The 19,717-nt window shown below is 30.3% G+C and overlaps 2 protein-coding genes across 2 annotated transcripts; both read right to left on the bottom strand.

Moving 5' to 3' along the window:
- Window positions 1–4,638: 4,638 nt before the first annotated feature.
- LOC125807416 (receptor-like kinase TMK3) lies at window positions 4,639–8,658 on the bottom strand. The gene is made up of 2 exons (XM_049487126.1): window positions 6,118–8,658; window positions 4,639–5,423 (listed from the first exon to the last, which is right to left on the bottom strand). The coding sequence occupies exons 1-2, from the start codon at window positions 8,549–8,551 to the stop codon at window positions 4,921–4,923; spliced, it is 2,937 nt and encodes a 978-aa protein (XP_049343083.1). The 5' UTR covers window positions 8,552–8,658; the 3' UTR covers window positions 4,639–4,920.
- Window positions 8,659–15,099: 6,441 nt separating this feature from the next.
- LOC125807446 (histone deacetylase 8) lies at window positions 15,100–17,899 on the bottom strand. Its single transcript, XM_049487164.1, has 3 exons — window positions 17,555–17,899; window positions 16,029–16,609; window positions 15,100–15,536 (listed from the first exon to the last, which is right to left on the bottom strand). The coding sequence occupies exons 1-3, from the start codon at window positions 17,823–17,825 to the stop codon at window positions 15,249–15,251; spliced, it is 1,140 nt and encodes a 379-aa protein (XP_049343121.1). The 5' UTR covers window positions 17,826–17,899; the 3' UTR covers window positions 15,100–15,248.
- Between the last annotated feature and the right edge of the window lie 1,818 nt (window positions 17,900–19,717).

Below are 19,717 nucleotides of genomic sequence, written 5' to 3' on the forward strand. Positions count from 1 at the left end.
AACTACTTTTTTTCTTAAGCTATTCTCTGTATTTCAAGAAGAGAGGTTTATATAGAAGGAAACTTGGCTTCGCAAGCCCTACTTGCGTTGTTTACAAAATTGACCCATAACAAAAAAATATACTATTACTAACTGTTAAGAAAATTGACGTATAACAAAAAAAAAATTATCATACGCATGTCCTAAAAAATGCCAAGGTTTGATGTAACTTACTACATATAAAGTTTACTATAAGGGATTATATTTATCTATTATTCAGAATGGTAAGAAACTCACGCGTTCATCAAGAATCTTTCTTCTCTTAAACGCACAGTCCGGTTGCTATAAGGGACTACAATCTGAATAATAGATAAATATTCGTTAAAACGAACTGCAAACCTTTTATCATACGCATGTCCTAAAAAACGCCAAATGCAAAAGAAAATTATCATACGCATGTCCTAAAAACGCCAAGGTTTGATGTAACTCTCTACATATAAAGTTTACTATTTTAGCATAGATATTAAATTTGATTGGACATTTTTTATTTGAAGTACTATTTCACTATTTGGGATAATACCTATGCTAAAATTACTATTTCACTATTTGGAATAATACCTATGCTAAAATTTAAGTCATCGATAACCACTTAAAGTTATCCGCACAATTCACTTGGACACTTTAACTAAAAGTTATAGCTATTGAACACCTAAGTTATTCAAAATAAGTACCTATTGAACAAGTTCTGACATGGCATAGAAAAAGTATTACACTATTATTTAGCGCGTGAACGTATCTTCTTCAAAATGTGTGCGGGGACTAAGCTTGTTCCTGCCGCCAAATACTCATTTGTATCAACACCTTACAAGTCATACCACATATGTATACAGTCTCAATTTGCAAATAGTAGTGTTGATAGATCTGATTTAGTATATAAAATTCCACTTATAAACGTGACAATTTTATTCTTATTTTTTTTAGTTATTCCGTCTTTTACGTGATATTGTAATTCAGTCTAATATTCTTTTTACGTCGATATGTACATGTAACACACGAGATACACAATCACCATATTCTTTTTGTAACTCACGAGATATACGTGTGATGCATATACAAAATACACGTACGTGCAATGTACGAGATATCGATACACGTGTGAAGCGCACGTGTAACAAACATAATACACGTGTAATGTACAAAATACATATATAACGCACGAGATGCACATGCAACGCACGTGAATTTTAATTTTGTTCAATATAATTATTTATTTAAGAGTTGACTTTAATACACTAACTTTATTGGGCCACCTAAAAATTATGTCATTATCTTTTCTTTTTTTCAACTTGAAATACTTTTTGTAGATCAATATTAATTTTATCAAAAAAGTTGAACACGTAGACAAACAAATAGGTTTGTCTTGATCAATATTTATTTCATGCAAATGTGTTGTGGTGATCGTTACTACTTACTAATTGATTTTTATTTTTAATAAAACAATATGAGTTGCCTTGGTCGACCAACTATGAGGAGTCAATTTAATAAATAGGTTTGTCTTGATCAATATTTATATGCTTTGATGATTCAATACTTATTTCATTTCTAAATAAGATCTACTAACAAAAAATTGATCTTACATTTTTATAAAAACTAATTTTCTATTTTACTTATCTTAAGTAACAAGTAGAGGTGTTCATGGTTTGGATAAAAATTGATAAAATTAAACCAAACCGATTAAATGAACCGATTTAATTTGGGTTTTGGTTTGGTTTGGTTTGGTTTTAGATTGTTAAGAACCGATAGTATTTGGTTTGGTTATGGTTTTGTTCGAAAAAAATCAAAGATATAATTGAACCGAACCGACAAGTTATATACATAAATTTTATTATTATTATACATACATAATATATTATATTCATAAACAATTTTAAAGATTTTATATATGTTTCATCAAAATTTATTTATAATTTACTTATGAAAGAAAAAATGTCCAAGGTGAGAACATTTTTCTTATTGGTTTCATGTATATGAGTGTCTGTGGAAATTCTTAGGAGACTGAAAATGTCATTGTCTCTTCCTTCTATGCCAAAATAGTGAATTTTGAAATTTTATTCAGTAAATTGAATGATCGAAAGTTCTGTAATGCCGGTCATTCTAACTATTTTTTTGTTTGGATGGATTGTTGTCACTTTTTTCACGTTTTGAATAAATTGTTTCTTTTATTTTTATGTATGGTTAATAACCGAATAACCGAATCAAACCAAACCAAAACCGAAAACAACCAAACCGATAAATGTATATTATATTTGGTTTGGTTTGGTTTTGATAATTTTAAAACCGATTAAGTTGGTTTGATTTTGATTTTGACCAATAACCGGCCCAAACCAAACCGTGAACACCCCTAGTAACAAGGCATAATTTAATGTATCACATTCGATTAATATGTAAATAGAATGTACATAGGTATTCTATTATGATCTCTAAATCTTGTAAAACTGCAAGCTGGCTCAATAGGTCCAACAAGTATTCATAACAGAAGGAAATGTGAGACAGTGAGGATGAAATTGAGTTCATTTAAGAAACAACTTATTTTTACTCTAAACACCTAGTATAGAAGATATCTCGTAACATGTGTCATAGATTTTGTGTTCAGTGGCGTACGCATGATTTTTCGTCAGCGGAATCACCTTTATATATATATATATACTAATACTTATTCTGATTGAGTTTTTAAAAAATGTATTCAAAATTAATAAGTAGTACTAAAGCGGAAAGAAGGGAAAAAAGCATAAAATAAGTAAGAAAGAAGAGAAAAAACCCAAAATGTTGTGACTTTTGTTAGCGTGTGAAAAATATTGTCAAGTGTATAGTCTTGAGAAAAAAAAAAGGGAATTTTAATTGTTTAAAAAAAGTGTTTTTATGTAGTGCTTTGAATATAATTAGAGTTTGATCGAGTCATACAATGTTCTCAAGTTATTGTGTAAAAGTTAAGATCAAGTACTATATTAGAGAATCAATGAAGATTTTATCGTAGTGAACTTGGATATTTATAAAGAAAATAATATATTCATATCTTAATTGAAATTGAATTTCTTATCAAGTTTCAATGAATTTTGAAGTAAGAAAACAAAAGGATTTCAACTCTCACCTCTCCTAGGTGAAAGACTACATTGATATTATTGTCTTGAATGTTACTCACACATACTCAATTAAGAGAAAAAAAAAATTAGTAGATAATTATCATTGTGGTAATGCGCAGAGAATAGGTGTAAGGTGCTTTCTTGAAAAAGTCAGTTACAATTAGGAAGAATATACTACTAAAATGTCTATTTAAGGAGTAATTATAGAATTGTTACCTAAAACTCCTTGATTTTTTATTAGAGAATTGTAACCTAAAAGATACTCGTGATTTTTTTACTCTTTTAAGCAAATAGTTTTCAACAATAAGATTTTTTTTGTTAATTATATTCTTTCTTTTAAAGAAATATTGTATTTAGGGGTGTTCACGGGTCGGTTTGGATCGATTATTGGTCAAAATCAAAACCAAACCAACTTAATCGGTTTTAAAATTATCAAAACCAAACCAAACCAAATATAATATACATTTATCGGTTTGGTGGCTATCGGTTTCGGTTTGGTTTGGTTCGGTTATTCGGTTATTAACCATACACAAAAATAAAAGAAAAAATTCATTCAAAATGTGAAAAAAGTGACAACAATCCATTCAAAACAAAAAAAATAGTTAGAATGACTGAAATTATTGAACTTTCTATCACTGAATTTATTATGATTAAAGCTTTAAAATTCACTATATTAGCTTAGAAGGAAGAGACATTAACATTTTCAGTCCCACAGAGAATTGTCATTGACACTCTTATTCATGAAATCAATAAAATAAATGTTTTCACCTTGGACATTTTTGCTTTCAAAAAGTAAATTATAATGAAAACATATATGAGATCTTTAAAATTGTTTATAAAAATAATATATTAAGTATGTATATTAATAAAATATTTGTATATAATTCATCGGTTTGGTTCGGTTATTTCTTCGATTTTTTCGAATAAAACCATAACCAAACCAAATACTATCGGTTTAAAAATCTAAAACCAAACCAAACCAAACCCAAATAAAATTGATTTTATTTTATCAATTTGGTTCGATTTTTCGATTTAGATCGGTTTTTATCCAAACCATGAACACCCCTAATTGTATTTATACAAAAATATCCACGCGTAAGATCCAACAAAATCAGTTTTTTTTTTTTCATACATACTGTATTTGGATTCGATGTCTATTACCGAAAAATTGTTATTACAGCTCATATATTTCCTTCATTACAATAGTGACAAGTATTAATTGTAAAGTTTGTTACTTCCTGTGTGTCATATTAGTTGATTACTATGCTGAAAAAAGAAAGTATTAATTAATTTTTTTCCCATATTACTCTTTCAATTAATTCTTTGCGAAAATATTTGCTACTAAATAATTGCATGTAGTAGTAGTGTATACAAAATTAGTACTCCAATTAGGCTTATTATAATCAAGAAAATCAAACCTTTTTTTGCATTATTAATTTGAGCATCACTCTCAAATTCATGCATAAGATTCTCAAGAGTGTCATGTAAATAACTTATACAGCAAATTGGACCAACCTATTATAAATATAACTTTTACAAGCAACATTCAAAACAAATAACTGTGTAAACAACATTAAATTGAAAAGTTTTTTCTGTTTTTTGCTCTGTATCTGGACGACACCAATTTGATCTCTTGATCAATATTCATGCCAACTCGGTATCTGTATATTTACCATATATAGACTGGACGCAATGCCTCCATAGATTATTTTCACGAGCCAAAAGCAAAATTCATGTCAAAAATGCTAGCAAAACTAATAGTAAGGAAGCAATGGACTTTGGTAGCCAAAACCAACTTCACCTATCGAGCATCGTTGGATGTAAAAGAATCCGCAAATCCATTTGGCTTAGCAGGAATACTTCCTCTGCTATCTTGACTAGTACTGGTGAAGTCTCCAGTGTCTTCATCCTGCCAGTCCTTCAACATTTCTGGCAGAGGTAGACTGTAGTCAATTCCTGAATATTCATCGGACTCTTCTACGGGTTTCCAAGACTCAACTAGTTGGCCAAGCACATTCACAACGTGTGACATGTCAGGCCTGTGATTGGGGTCTCTTGCAGTGCAATGTCCAGCTAATTCAGCCATAGTGCAAATGCTCTTGTGGATATCTTCCTTCACGTCAAGAGCTGGATCAACGGAAGCAAGGAGGTTTTCTTTATTCGATTTTATCTGCCAGAACCACTCAACTAGATATCGAGTTTCCTCGGACCGATGCTCATCAAGGGCAGTTAGTCCAGTCACAAGTTCCATCAACACCACCCCAAAGCTGAAGACATCTATTTTAGTTGTGACTTTTCCAGTCACTGGAGAGGTAAAATGTGAGTTAGGATATATGAAAGGTGACTAGGTAATTCGCTCAACAAGACTGAGAACTAAAATATACAGGTAACATAAAGATAAAGTTAGCAATAGTTTCTACACCAAAATTAACAGGTATGACATGCTTGTTGAACAGCTTTACACAAACATATTTCAGTACCATGCCTCAAAAGAAAAGTATCTTTAAAGGGATAGAGTTTCTGTTTCTTTTTGTGGAGTCAAGATGATAACTATGCTCTGAATGATCATATGGAGAGAGGATGTGAAACCTTCTACTTGAATTGTTTAACAAAGATAGTGAACAGAATGAGAATATCACTGAATGATGCGAGATTGATACATCAATGTCCGAGGTATATTAATTTAGTAGGCACACCGACAACATAAAGGAAAAACGTAAATGCTCCATTAGTTACTCTGTTCTATTTTGGCTGGAGAAGGAAGGGCTTGGAAGGTCAGAAGCGCAATTCAGCAGTCTGGATTCTCTTTATAGAACTGATGCATTTCTTAAAATAGAGGGACTAAAAGAGTATTGGTTTCGTTCAGGTAGAGATGTGTTCATGTAACAGCTTACCCGAGCGTAAAAAATACAATTGATGCTTAAATGATAATATTTACCAGAACAGTCAAAACGAGTGTCTAAGAAAGAGATACCAATGGAAAAAAATGCACACATACCAGCATACTCGGGAGCAAGGTATCCAAATGTTCCTGCAAGCCTTGTTGCAACGGACCTTTCTTTGTCAGGAGCGAGTTTCACTAATCCAAAATCAGAAACTTTTGCTCTAAAATCATCATCTAGAAGAATGTTTGATGATTTGAGATCGCGATGTATGAAGCTCTGGTGTGCCAGATTATGAAGGTACTCCATCCCTCGAGCGACATCTAGAGCAATATTGAGTCTCTTTGTCCATGATAAAGGCTCTAAGTTCAGGATCTTCCAGCGGAAAAGATGTCTACTCAAAGCGCCCTTTGACATATATTCATATACCAAAAGCCTCTCATTTCCTTCAATGGAATAACCCAAAAGTGAAACTAAATGGCGATGTCGAACCTTAGAAAGCACAGCTATTTCTGCTTGAAATTCATCCAATGCCTTGCTGTTGATAATGGCAGATTCCATTCTCTTCACTGCAATTTGAATTCCATCTTCAATTACGCCTTTGTAAACAACTCCAAAGCCACCACGACCAAGCTCATTCTCTGGTGCAAAATTATCGGTTACCCTCCGAAGGTCCTGGGTTGAAATGACAAGGTTTCCAATCTCAATCACTCGACTACCTTTTGTTCCACCACTAGTTGTAGTAGTTGTTGTAGTACCACTCTGTAAGCTGTACATCATGGGATCTTCTAAGATAGTGATCTTAACAATGTTATCTTGATCGAATGGCTCTTTGGGGTGGATAACAATAGTACCTGAATCCTTGTCTCGTTTTCTCTTGCTCTTGAAATACAAAACAACGGCAAGAAGAGTGAAGACGAAAGAAGCTGCACTCACAACTACAATGATCATGGTCTTATCATGGTTCTCTGATGTGGTCCGCCCTTTGGTTCCACTGGGAGACTTTGAGTCTGAACCTGAACTTTTCTCTGGGGAGGGCGGTGTATCTGATAATGTTGGCTGATTATCACCGGGAAACGGGCTTTTCGATGGTAACTCCTTGCTTGATTTAGGACTGTGGCTCAATGGAGGAAATGGGCTAATACTCAGAGGAGGAGGAGCCGCAGTTACATTAGCAACAAGATGAGCATTTCCGTCTGTAATGACTTTCACACGATCCCGGAATTTCGGTAATGGTGGATCAAAATTGTTCCCACTTAAGTCCAACAATCTCAAGGATCTGAGATCTGTTAAGTTTGCAGGAACTCGACCGTGCAAACTATTTCTTTTTAAGTGAACTTCAAGCAGTGAATCCAAGTTTGCAAGTGAAGGGCTAAGCGTACCCGTAAGGTTCTTGTTCTGTAGATTAACAATCGTAATCTGGCCTTTAGGATTGCAACTGATTCCCAACCAAGGACCTGTACATGGATCATTGCCACTCCATTCAGGAGCAAGGTTGGCTGGAAAATTCCAACCGCAAAGAAGATCTAAAAGTGCATTAACTTGAGGAGCACAAGGAACACCAGGAGTTGGCTGACAGAAAGAATTTGAGGAATATGTGGCATTCGCAGCTCTAAACTTTGGGATAGGACCCATGAGCTTATTATTGTTCAAGTCTAACACACTCAAGTCTAGATTTGCCAAACCTTGCGGAATCAGACCAACGAGTTGATTTCCGTTAAAATTCAGCTCCTTCAAGTCATTTAAATCACCAATTGTATCAGGAATTGGTCCACTAAAACTGTTGCCTTGAAGCCATAACAACATAAGCTGATCCATAGTACCAATTAAGTCGATTGGACCCGTCATTCCAGGACTATCTTGATTATTCAACCACAAAATCCGAAGCATTGAATCACGAAAACTGTCCGGTATCTCACCGGTCAAACGATTATACGACAGCTTCAACGCACTTAGAGAAGGCAATTTCCCAAAAAAATCAGGCACAGGTCCAACAATATTGCATTGCACACAAGAAAAATTCGTCAACTGAGCTGAATCTTGCAACTCAATGGGAATAGACCATCCACTCTCATTAAACGGATTATAATCCAAAGCCAAAACTTGAACACTGCTAAGACCATTAAAGAAATCACCAGGAATCGTATCGAATTCATTGTTGTCCAAGTATGCATATTTCAAATCAGATAATCCATTGAAAGTAGGTAATTTCCCACTAAAACCATTCCCCTGAAGGCCAAGATTTTGAAGCTTATCAAGTTGATTCAAGTTCTGAGGTAAAGGACCCTTTAAACCCAAACTCTGAACCTGAATTTGGGTAACTCTGTCACTAGAACAGAACACATGAGGCCATGCAGGAGGACCACAAGGATCATTCCCCTTGGAAGGCCATTTCAATAGTTCAGGATTCTCTAATCCATTTCTAAAATCACTCAAAATCTTGAAATCATTCAAATTTGTTACACCAGAAACAACATTTACAAGAAATACACCTAATGTACATAAGTATATAACAACACCTCTGAAATCACAATACTTATATACACACATGATGAAAATTCAAGATTATCATAAAATTACATACTTTTTTCTCAAGAATTGTAAGCCCCAAATGAACAAAGTACATAACAGTAACATATAAGGATGCAAGTACATAATAACTATAAATTGTTGTAAAAATGGTACCTTTTTTTAATAATGTGAGTGAATTTTGTAAGAAAGAGAGATGAGTTTAGCAAAGAGTTGTGGTGCAGTGTGGATCAAACCCTAAAGACAAGTACAAATTCATGACACCTTTTTTTCTGTCTCCTTCTGTCCTTTGATTTCTCACAATTCTGTTTTTTTTCTTCTTTTACTTTTATTTCTTTCTTTTTTTCTCCTTTTTATAGTAAATCTTCGTTTGGATTTGACTACTCCCCCTTCAACAACAATACTTGTCCAATTTAAAAAATCAAGAGATAATGTACCTTTTGTGTCTATTTTATTTTTATTATTATATATATTTATTATTTAATATATTTTTTAAAACATTAAATTTAATAAAGTCAAAGAATAGTATAGTAATATTACCTATATTATTTATTGTTTCTATGCAAATTAATAGTGGATAACTATTATTGGAGAGAGAAAATATATATTAATTAAATGGACAATGAGATCTTCAGAATCTCATGTCTAAATTATTAACTATTTTAATTATACTAATTTCATTAAACAAAATTAAAAAAATATGAATAATGTCTTCCTTGAGTCAATTTTCGATTAAAATCAAATTCAAATTATTAGTTTGATTTTTTAATTGTTAAAATTAAATTAATTTTTTTTATTTGTTTGATTTTTTCTAAAATTCAAATTATGATCAATAATGTCTTCTTTTTACTTTTAAATTTCTATTAATTTAAAGAATTATAAAATAATTTATTTTTTTTTTCAAATAGACTTAAAAGTAAATAAAATAAGCAAATCGAAACGTTGGGTTGTGCTAGTTTGGTTAGATTTTAATTTATTTTTTTTTATCTTTTTACATTACTATTATTATTCTCTAAAAAATAGGGGTGGCATGATTTTTGGGGTCAAATGAAGAAATGGATGTGTCGGTGGTGTTGTTTTGGACATGATGAGGAGTTATGATGAGCGCAACATTCGACCAAATTTTGCCTTCTTTTTTTTGTTTTTATTACCTTTGCATGCGTATCAAAATTTGAGTGTCAACAATTTCCAACCGGCAAGTCAGCCCACATGTTTCCTCTTGTCATTTTCTTCCCTGCGTAACATTATTGGCATTTATTACTTTTTCATCGTCTCATAGTTTGATTGATTTGAATTTTCCTCTCAAGATGTCTAGAAGCATTTTTTTTTCATATTCTAGACTAAAAATTGAGTACTCCAATTAAAAAAAAGTGTCATCTATTCTAGTTTTCACATAATATACTTGAAATTTAAAAATTTATTGTGGCATTTTATTAATAGAGCGTGAAAAATGAGATATGAAATTTATTGAATCAATTATTCAATGTTTAATTAGTAAATTACTATGTAATTAAAGGACCAGCTAAGATGACAAAAGTTACGGTTAACAATCAATGCACGCAAATTTAGTTTAAAATGTTTAGAAAAAGTTAAATACACAATTTTGTTTAATTAGCAAGAAAGACATTTTTCATAGTTACGACCTCTATTGAGGAAATCTTTTTATCCAACTATGGTTGAGTTTCTTTAGGCTATTTTAAAAAGTATATTATCCTTTGAATATGAAATAACAATACAATTTAAATCTAAAACATACTAATTAAATGGAAGGACGATCAATAAAACTGAAAATTTATGAATACATAAAGTAAAGATAAATGAATATAGGAAGTTGTGTAATATAACTGAGTTCGAGGGTAAAATTGTTTATGTGTGATCTATAGGTTACGAATTTGAGTTGTTGAAGCAGCCACTAATACAAGCATTATGCCAGACTGAGACTGTCTACGTCATACCTCTTGAGTATGACATACGTGATGTTTTTTGCACCGAACTGTCTTTCATAATTGGGTCCAAACATCATCTTTTAAAAGCATATATCTTGAACATATCTTTCTTCTTATAAGACAGAGAGAAATAAATAAATAAGAAATAAAATAATTAAATCTCAGTTAGTCACTAATCTTTTGTTACTGAATCTAATCATCTTAAAAATGCATATTTTGATCAATTTAAGATGAAAAATAGGGTTGCTTTCTCAACAAAAACAACATTTTCAAAATATTCAAATTGAAATATGACTTTCAAATTAAATTCTGGATTAATGAATCTAGTCAAAGAGAAAGGTGATGCAATTAGATAGAATATGTGTGTAACGGGTTCAATTTAGACAATATTTCTTTAGTACCGTTATATATTAAATTTTTGAATTTATAATTTAAAAATATAATGTATTCAATAATTAAAACTTTTGAAAAGTGAAACACACAATAAGTATAAATTGATGAATAAGTCCGTAGCCTTTGGAAAAGAGAGTGGGGAAATAATTAATGTTGTAGCATGTAGGTTGGACCATTTCTATTAAAATATATAAGTCCATCCATCACGGGCACTTCACACCTCCTTAACAACTTGATTCAATCCACATTAAATAAACCTTTTTCCTAGTTTAATTTTGTTGTGACCTCCATGTCGTGTAAATTTTATACATGACATATATTATAGTACTATTTTCAGGCTATAGCAGTATATTTAGACTTTCAAGCTATAACATTAAAAATTTCAGGTTATAACAAATTCACAAATAAAAAAAATATTTTTATTAATTCGAAAAAAAGTTAAAAAAGAAAAAGTAAAGATAAACGAAAATAAAAAAAAAGAAATTAGAAATAATAAAGTAAAAAACTAAAAGTGTGGCCTGTAATTTAATTTGAATTTATTGTAGATAATTAATGATTAGCATGAAATAAGGGATTCAAACAAATTAACAATATTTTTTATCCTTAATTCACTCAAAATCAGTTAAGATAAACTAAAAAATCAAATCATATCATTTTTTTTTTGTAGATAATTAATAAATAGCATGAATTAAGGGATTTAAACTAATTAAGATTATTTAGTATCCTTAATTCACTCAAATCAGTTAAAATCAAATAAAATTCAGATTTTTTCTTCTTCTTTTTTCAACGTTTCTCTCTCTTCAATTTGCAACAAAAAAAATTCAACGTTTCTCTCTTCAATTTTCAACATAAAAAAATCCCACATTCGAGTAATTGAAGTTTTTTTCATCTTTGAAAATTCTTGATTTTGTTGTGATGGACAACTACATATCAGTTTTAATCAAACATGGTAAAAGATGGGATCCTTCGGGTTAATATTTATTATTGTTTAACGTTTGTTTTAGAATAATAGCGAAATGAAACAAAAATGATCAAAATGTCGATTAATTGAAGGTGAAGTCATATTTTGTTAACTGTTGATATCATATTATGTTTACTGTTGTGAAATGTAAAAAATTTAGTGTTTTTTTTGTTTATTTGTTTATTTTGTATACGGTTGTTGTTTTGTGAAATTATAAATTTAATGTGATTTTATGAATAAATTTGATAGAATAAATTAAATGAAATTTCTATGAAAGTGTGCTAATTATTTTGTAAAAATAATTTAATTATAATGTTGACGAATTTATGAAAATTTATTTTATTTGATAATGAATTTGATAGTATAAGTCAAATGAATTATGTATGAAAAGTGTGTTAAGAAATATGTAAAAAAAAATTGGAATTCTCTACGAAGTGTATTACAAGTGTTTTAAATTGGTATTAAATGTGAAATTGTTGAGTTTATATTAGTTTTGTTATTTCTATATAAAGTTGGTGACAATAATTAATTATTTGGGACGAGAAATGTATATAGTTTGAATGAATAATCGTTTTGTATGAAATGTATATTAAATGAGAATGAAAATGTATAAATTTGGTATGAATGATGATTGTTGTATGAAATGTGTATTAAGTGAGTATTAAATGTGAAATATTATGTTTTGTATGAAATTTGTTTTGTAATGTACTGTCTGAATGATATTTGTATGAACAAATAATGACGAGTGTGTATAATTTTGTTGTTATTATAATGATTTTTATGGATGAAATTTGTATTGTCTTTGGAATGAAAAGTTAATATTATTTAACATATTTCTAATTGATTTGTATAATGTTAGACTAATTGTTTTTTTTTTTTTAATGAAATAGACAATTATGTTGATTTTCAAATGAAATGAATTATATATGAAAGAGGGTTGCTGATGTGAAATTCAAAAGGTCCAAAGTTACTTGCAGTAGATGTTGTCAAGTTGGCCACAAGCCCACAACATGAAGCATGTTCAAATTATCCTGTGCAAAACTAATGACAATTTATTTGTTTAAACTATATATAATTTTTATTTTATTTTGTCGTTTAGATTAATGTTTTGTTTTGATATGAAACATAATTGGTTTGAAGTGCATTATAAACTTAGTGTTTAATATACCATTCATTCTTTATACACTGTTCATTCATTAATCATATAGATTGCATACTGTTAAAAATAAAATTTATTCCAGCTTAATACATAAGATAGTGTAAATATTAGTGATAATTATAAAAGGTAATTATGGTATCCTGAGTATTTAATTTAATGTAAGTTTACATGAATATTAATTTGGTTTTCAACTGGTGTCCTACTATAAATAAATTTAAAAAAAATTGCAGTTAGTGTTTCATTCCCACACTAACTTCAGTTAGTGTCATACACATATTAATCAAAATTTCATACACGTTTTATCCAAACAACATGTATAAAAATTGACAAATTCATATAATCACACAATTTATACCATTTGTATATCAATATTATATCACAATTCATACAATATCCAACAATAAAATATTAAACTCATAAGCATACACGTATTAATCAGATTTCATACACGTTTCATCCAAAAACATGTTTAGAATATAAAGTAAGCATAATGTGATTTTTTTTAGAAAAAATCAGTAGTTTGACAAATCATATAATTTTCATATCAATTTAATAATTTATACCATAAACACAGTTAATAGACAATCACACCAATGTTAAAGCGTAATTCATACCATTTGCATACCATTATTATATCACAATTCATAAATTTTTCAAAATCAAAACATTTAAGCGTAGTCATACACATATTAATCAGATTTCATACAAATTCCATCCAATAAATGTACAGTTTGGAAACACACTGATATTTTCAAAATAGTATCTTGAAATTGTAATAGGCAATCAGTAATTCATATGTAAACGGTATTTGCCTAAAAGAAAACATATGATATTATATATCATCAAATACTTAAACACAAAAAAATTGTCCAAAAGTTAAAAAAAAATAACTTTTTGTTGTTCTTCTTGTTGATGGTTTTGAAGATGCTCAAACTTCTACATTTGTTTTTTTTTTCTTTTTTTCTTTTTGATTTCAGTAACAAAATCAAAATCAAAATCAGAAGGGGTTTCAACAATTTTCCCCTTCCTCTTCTTCCCCTTTTGATTTGTAGGGGTGACCTTTTTTTTCTTCATTTTTTCTCTCTTTGTCGCTCCTTCAACTTAGATGAACCATCCGTCGTCGGATTTTGAATATTTGCCGAATTTTCAACAATTTTAGGCGGGGGAGGGGGGGGGGTTTGAGTTAATATACTAAAATTTGAAACATGAACATCATCATTAAATGTTCCTTCACCCAATCTACGACTCTTTTGAGGCGTTTCAATAGGTTTCTTAGACATAATTTTGTTGGAAAAAAAATTGGACGAAAGATTGAATGTTGTGTAGTTGGCTGGTGAGAAAAATAGGAGAGAAGAAGGTGAAAGTAGGGTGATAGCGTGTATAGTTGGATATGTGTGGGGGAAGGGTGGTGGGATTGACTAATGGGAGGTTATGAGTATAACATTAAATAAGGAAGTGTAATCAATATAAAATCCCTATAATTGTGTAAGAGATAATTATGGGGTATTCTTTATTTAAATAATTTAATAATAATATAAAATTATAAAAAATTACTTATTTAATAAAGTAAAATTTAATTAATATATAAATAATTAGTGATATGTTATAACCGGTAATTAAACTGTTATAAGCAAGAATTTTTTAAAAGTAGATTTAAAACCTGAATATTGACTCTTAAATGTGTATATGAGGTGATTTTTCCTTTTTTTAATACAACAATTGTTTATCAATTTATCATGATACTAGATTAGTAAGTTTAATTTACATATAATGCAAGGAGTAGGGAAATATAAGCATATATCTTGCGCTTAATTATAGATATATTTTTATTTATAATTTAATTATAGTTAAGTGATCAATATGTATAAATTAATTGAAAGGCGTATGCAACTGATGTCTCTGTCTAGACCAAATTCCTCTACGTCTGCATGCAACTGAAGTAGTGATATTTCTTTCTTTGTTAAAAAAAAATTACATATTAATTGCAAAATTAGGTGAAATGTCTTTTTCAAATTTTGTCAGCCAACTAAAGATGTAGTATTGTTTTCAATTCCTCTTCCATCTCTTGTCATCTATCACAAGCATCCCTTTTTCTCAATACAATTTAACATATTATTAAAGGGAAATTATTGTATTTAAAAATATTTTTTACATTTAATGTCCTCAGACTCCACTAATGGAATTACATTGTTGTATTGAGCAGCGACTTGTTGGGAGACAGTAAGTGTTTGAGCTCATAAGCAAACACGAAATGAGATATCAACTAATCATCTTTAAGAAATGGTCTTTGATAGCTTCGATTACCTTTGTTGGAAATGATTCATCTTCAGGATAATAAGCAATAGGATCAGATAATAGAGGTTCTGAAATATTGAGCACACCTTCAAGAGTCGCGTGCAGACAATAGGCTGAATATGTAACATGGTATCCACCTTCTTGGACTATCAAGAGCCGTCCATTGCTATACTTGTTTGCCATGCCACGAATTGTCCGCCCAATCTCTCTGTAACCTTCCATTGTCAAGCATTGTCTTCCATTTGGATCAAACTGAAACGTAAGCCGGGTGCAAGAAGTTTCCTGAGTTAGCAGAATACACAATAGCTCTATGAACTAAACAATATTGATACAATACTAGTTAAGAATATGTTTTAGACATTGAACATGATTAGGAAGTTTTGACACTGACAAACTGAATTGACAGAACACCTAAAAGTAATTATAAGAAGAAAATTTGACTCAAACAAAATTTAACTTGTCAAAATGAAGTTGAAACAGCCAAACTGCAGATTCAGACTATGCAACATAGGAACATGATAGCATTATCCAATTGACAACAAACACAACGTCCAAGCAATTATCTGTGAATTACAGAAGTTAACTGTGTGGGTTAAAGACCAATCACCAACTAACAAGTTTGGATATGCCTTTTTCACATTTTAAAGATGATATTGCACTGATTAATGAACTTGACTCCACAAATACCTTTCAACTTCATCACAAAATACAAAAATCTGAACTGAATTAAAATAATGCACTTACAGCACTTGAGTCCTGCCCAACAACCAAAACCATCATATCAGGCTCAAATTTCTCGATAGCAGGAACAACTAAATGCTGCATGGCATAACCATACCCTTTGTCCCCAGTTCCATTTGGCAACGGTATATTCAGGTTATATCCAAAACCTTCACCTTCACCAAGCTCCTCTACAGTTCCACCCTGTGGATGAGAGGGGCCCCAAGAACCATGATTCATATGAAGGGAGATAGTAAGAACCTTATCAGAATGATAAAATCCTTCTGCTGTTCCATTCCCGTAATGAACATCGATGTCAAGGACAACAACCTTCCTACAGCCACCATCTAAAGCCAGTTGTACAGCTAGACCCGCATTGTTAAGGAAGCAATACCCATCAGCTTGAGTAGGTTGCGCATGATGACCAGGTGGCCTGACCAATGCATACGCGATTTTCCCATGTCTATCAATTATATGCTTCATAGCTGATAATGTACTACCAGCAGCAAGAAGTGCAGCGTCCCATGACCCAGGATTTAAGAATGTCCCTCCACATAATTCTTTTCCGCCATTTCTATCAGCTTCAATTAGTTCATTTACATATTCTGACAAATAAAAAATGAAAAAGCTAAGAGGCTTAAACTTGAAATAAGAATAGATTTCAGAATAGGGTTGGATTTATAACCAAAGCCAACTCATGATAGAATAATTATTACTGTTTCTTCTCAAGATGTTCGTCATTATTTGTGATTGATTGGGTAGGATGGAAAGAAACGGTAAGTAAGGATTTCACAATTTAAACTAAGCATGCATTATTTTACTTTCTTTCTATACCTTCAAACCAATTATCCCCTTTCTTTCTTCAATTCCTTCAAGAAAATCAACTCCTATTTTTCTCATGTTCTTTCAAACTAATCAACCCCTTCCTTTCTTCCAATTCCTTCAATATAATCAACACCTTTTTTCCTATTGCTCCTTCAAACCAATCAATCCATTAAGCCTTCCTTCTCGATAATTTCATTCCTTTTAACCACATTGATTATGCTATCCATGCTTCGGAAGCTCAGAATAAATCCATATGACTTCCATGTCATAATTAAGTTCATTTTCAAACAATTTGGGCATGGAAGTATACAATACTAGCTTCTTTTTATCCTGGTAATTAACTTAATGATCTTTGATCAATCTTTCGGCTTTAAGAATTATCACACTTCCTCAATTTCCTGAAAGACATTTCTCTTCACAACCCGGAATTCTTAAAGTAGAAATGCCTAAAAGTTTAATCTTTACCAAAAAGATTGTGCCTTTCACTTCCCAATAGTCTAACAAATTAACTTGGGTCTTCTTAGATGCTGATTTTTAACCTTCAGAAACAAAAACAAAAAAATCCTAATTTTTAACATTAAACCTAAACTTTTAATGCTGCCTAACAAAAACTTATGAATTCATTCCAAAAATTGGTAGTAACTAGTAACAGCAAAGACAGATAAAAATTAAACTCAATTAAAAAAAAAAAAAGAGAATCTTGAAAGGAAGTTCAAGATGGGCACCTTGGGTGTGGAAAGATGACAATTCAGAGATGTGAGCAGGGCGGCCATGGTGCCAAGAAATGAAAGGTGATATAGGACCCCTTTTGAGAATGGACAACATGTTTTTTACCCTGTCTGAATTTTCTGGGTGTTTTTCTAAAACATCAAGGAAACCAGGGTCAATTCCTGTGTCGAAAACACCTCTTCCTGTGTCATGTTTCAGCATACCCTCGTCCCAGAATACATGAATAAGGTTGTCTGATGGTAGAGACTGTGATGCTGAAGAAGCCATGGGAGAATTGTGGTCACTTTGTTTTGATGCTGCTCACTCTTTTTAACTCCAAATACCTCTTCCTCCCCTGCATATCAAGTGAATTGAAAATAGGTATGGTTTATTTTTAAAATATTTATTTTAACAACATAAATCATAGTTTATTTTTTTATTTAATTAAGAACCTTAATAAATATAAAAAAAAATCTTTTGACAATCAGCTAAATTATAAAGTGTACGTAATATTTTTTTTAAACTTATAAATGACATGACATAATAACTAATTAAAATAAAACATATGAATTTTTTTTTTATTAAGCACATGTTTTCATTTTTTTACAAAAAAAAAATGTTGTAGATTTTATTTAAAGGACTATTTTATTGAAAATGACTTTTCGGTGAGGTTTCGATAAAGATGACATGATTTTTCTTTAATTTTGTATTTTGTTCTTTCATGTTTTATAAGATTTTCCAACGATTTTTTTCATGGTGGAAGGTGGAGCAGGTGGTAAGGATAGATAGTGAGGTAAAAAAAAGCAAAAGAGAAGAAAGTTCTGCACGCCTTAAGAATGGGTGAAGCACACACAACGTAACAACTCAGTAAAAAATGTCAAATAGATACAATAAAGCCCTATTTAAAGTGTGTCGATGAATTTCACCTATTTTTATTATGTATTAACTTAATATAAATACTCAATTGTGAATAAGTTGCTATCTTAAAAAGTATTTCCTAACAAATAAAGAAAAAATCCTTACAACTTGAAGGTGTGGTAAATGATGACAAAATGATCAAATGATCTTTAATGTATAACGTATACAGTGAAATGTATATCCATTTATCACATATTGTCACAATTCAAGCAGAGTGAATACAATTGCTCATAGATGTAGTGTTATAAGCTAGCTAGTTAAAATTATCACCAGTCATTAAATTTACGATTTACTCCATAATTAAAATACATTAATCCCCTTTTTGCATACATAAAGGATCATTTCCATTAAAGGAATACATCAACTCAGGGATCAAAATAGACCAACTTCTACACATTGGGATCATTTCGATAAAAATGGACCAACCTCAATACATATCGTTTGGTAGGCAACATTAAAACAAATAATCCATGTATTATGTATGATATTATTTAGTACTATGTTTGGTAGAAATTTGAGCATATATATGTATATAACTAATTCATGGATTAGTTATACCTTCTACATAGTATTATAGGATGTATTACTAATACCTTCCATTTGGAGGTATTAATAATACATAAGATATAATACCATGGGATAAGTGTATGTAAAGACGAGAATATCCCTCAAATCATTTTCATTATTTTATTTATTTTCTTGATTTTATGTTTTATATTTGTACTAGTAAATTTGTTTAAATAAATTAGCTTACAAATTATATAGAGAGAGTTGTTTGTTACTAAATAAATCCAATACAAATTAATACAATATTTGAAATGTGAGTTGTAACTAATTAAAAAGGCAAATATATCATCACATGACATTTGTGATCTTAATTGAATATATAATTTGTTGATATATATATATATTTAAGTGGTTTTCTAATTATTTGTATTTTGAACAATTTATAAAATTGCACACATATTAAAACTACAACTTGCAATTTTTATGTGTAAATGTAGATGATTTATTCAATTTAAAAAGTTGATAATTTATCTTTTTTTAAATTGAAAATTGACATTTTGTATGTGATAAATTTACTAAGATGACAATTATTTATCCTCAAATAATTTAAGTGAAAAAAGCAAACATGACAACAAAATTGTTCTTCTCATATCTAGTTAGAAGGCTACAAAAAAAATATTGTCGGCAATTATTTACCTTAACCTAATTACATAATAATTTTAGGGTATAATTGAAAAGAAGATTTTTATAAAGTT

Source organism: Solanum verrucosum, unplaced genomic scaffold (assembly GCF_900185275.1).
Source record: "Solanum verrucosum unplaced genomic scaffold, falcon-dt-bn FXZP01000183.1, whole genome shotgun sequence".
NCBI classification, from domain to species: domain Eukaryota; kingdom Viridiplantae; phylum Streptophyta; class Magnoliopsida; order Solanales; family Solanaceae; genus Solanum; species Solanum verrucosum.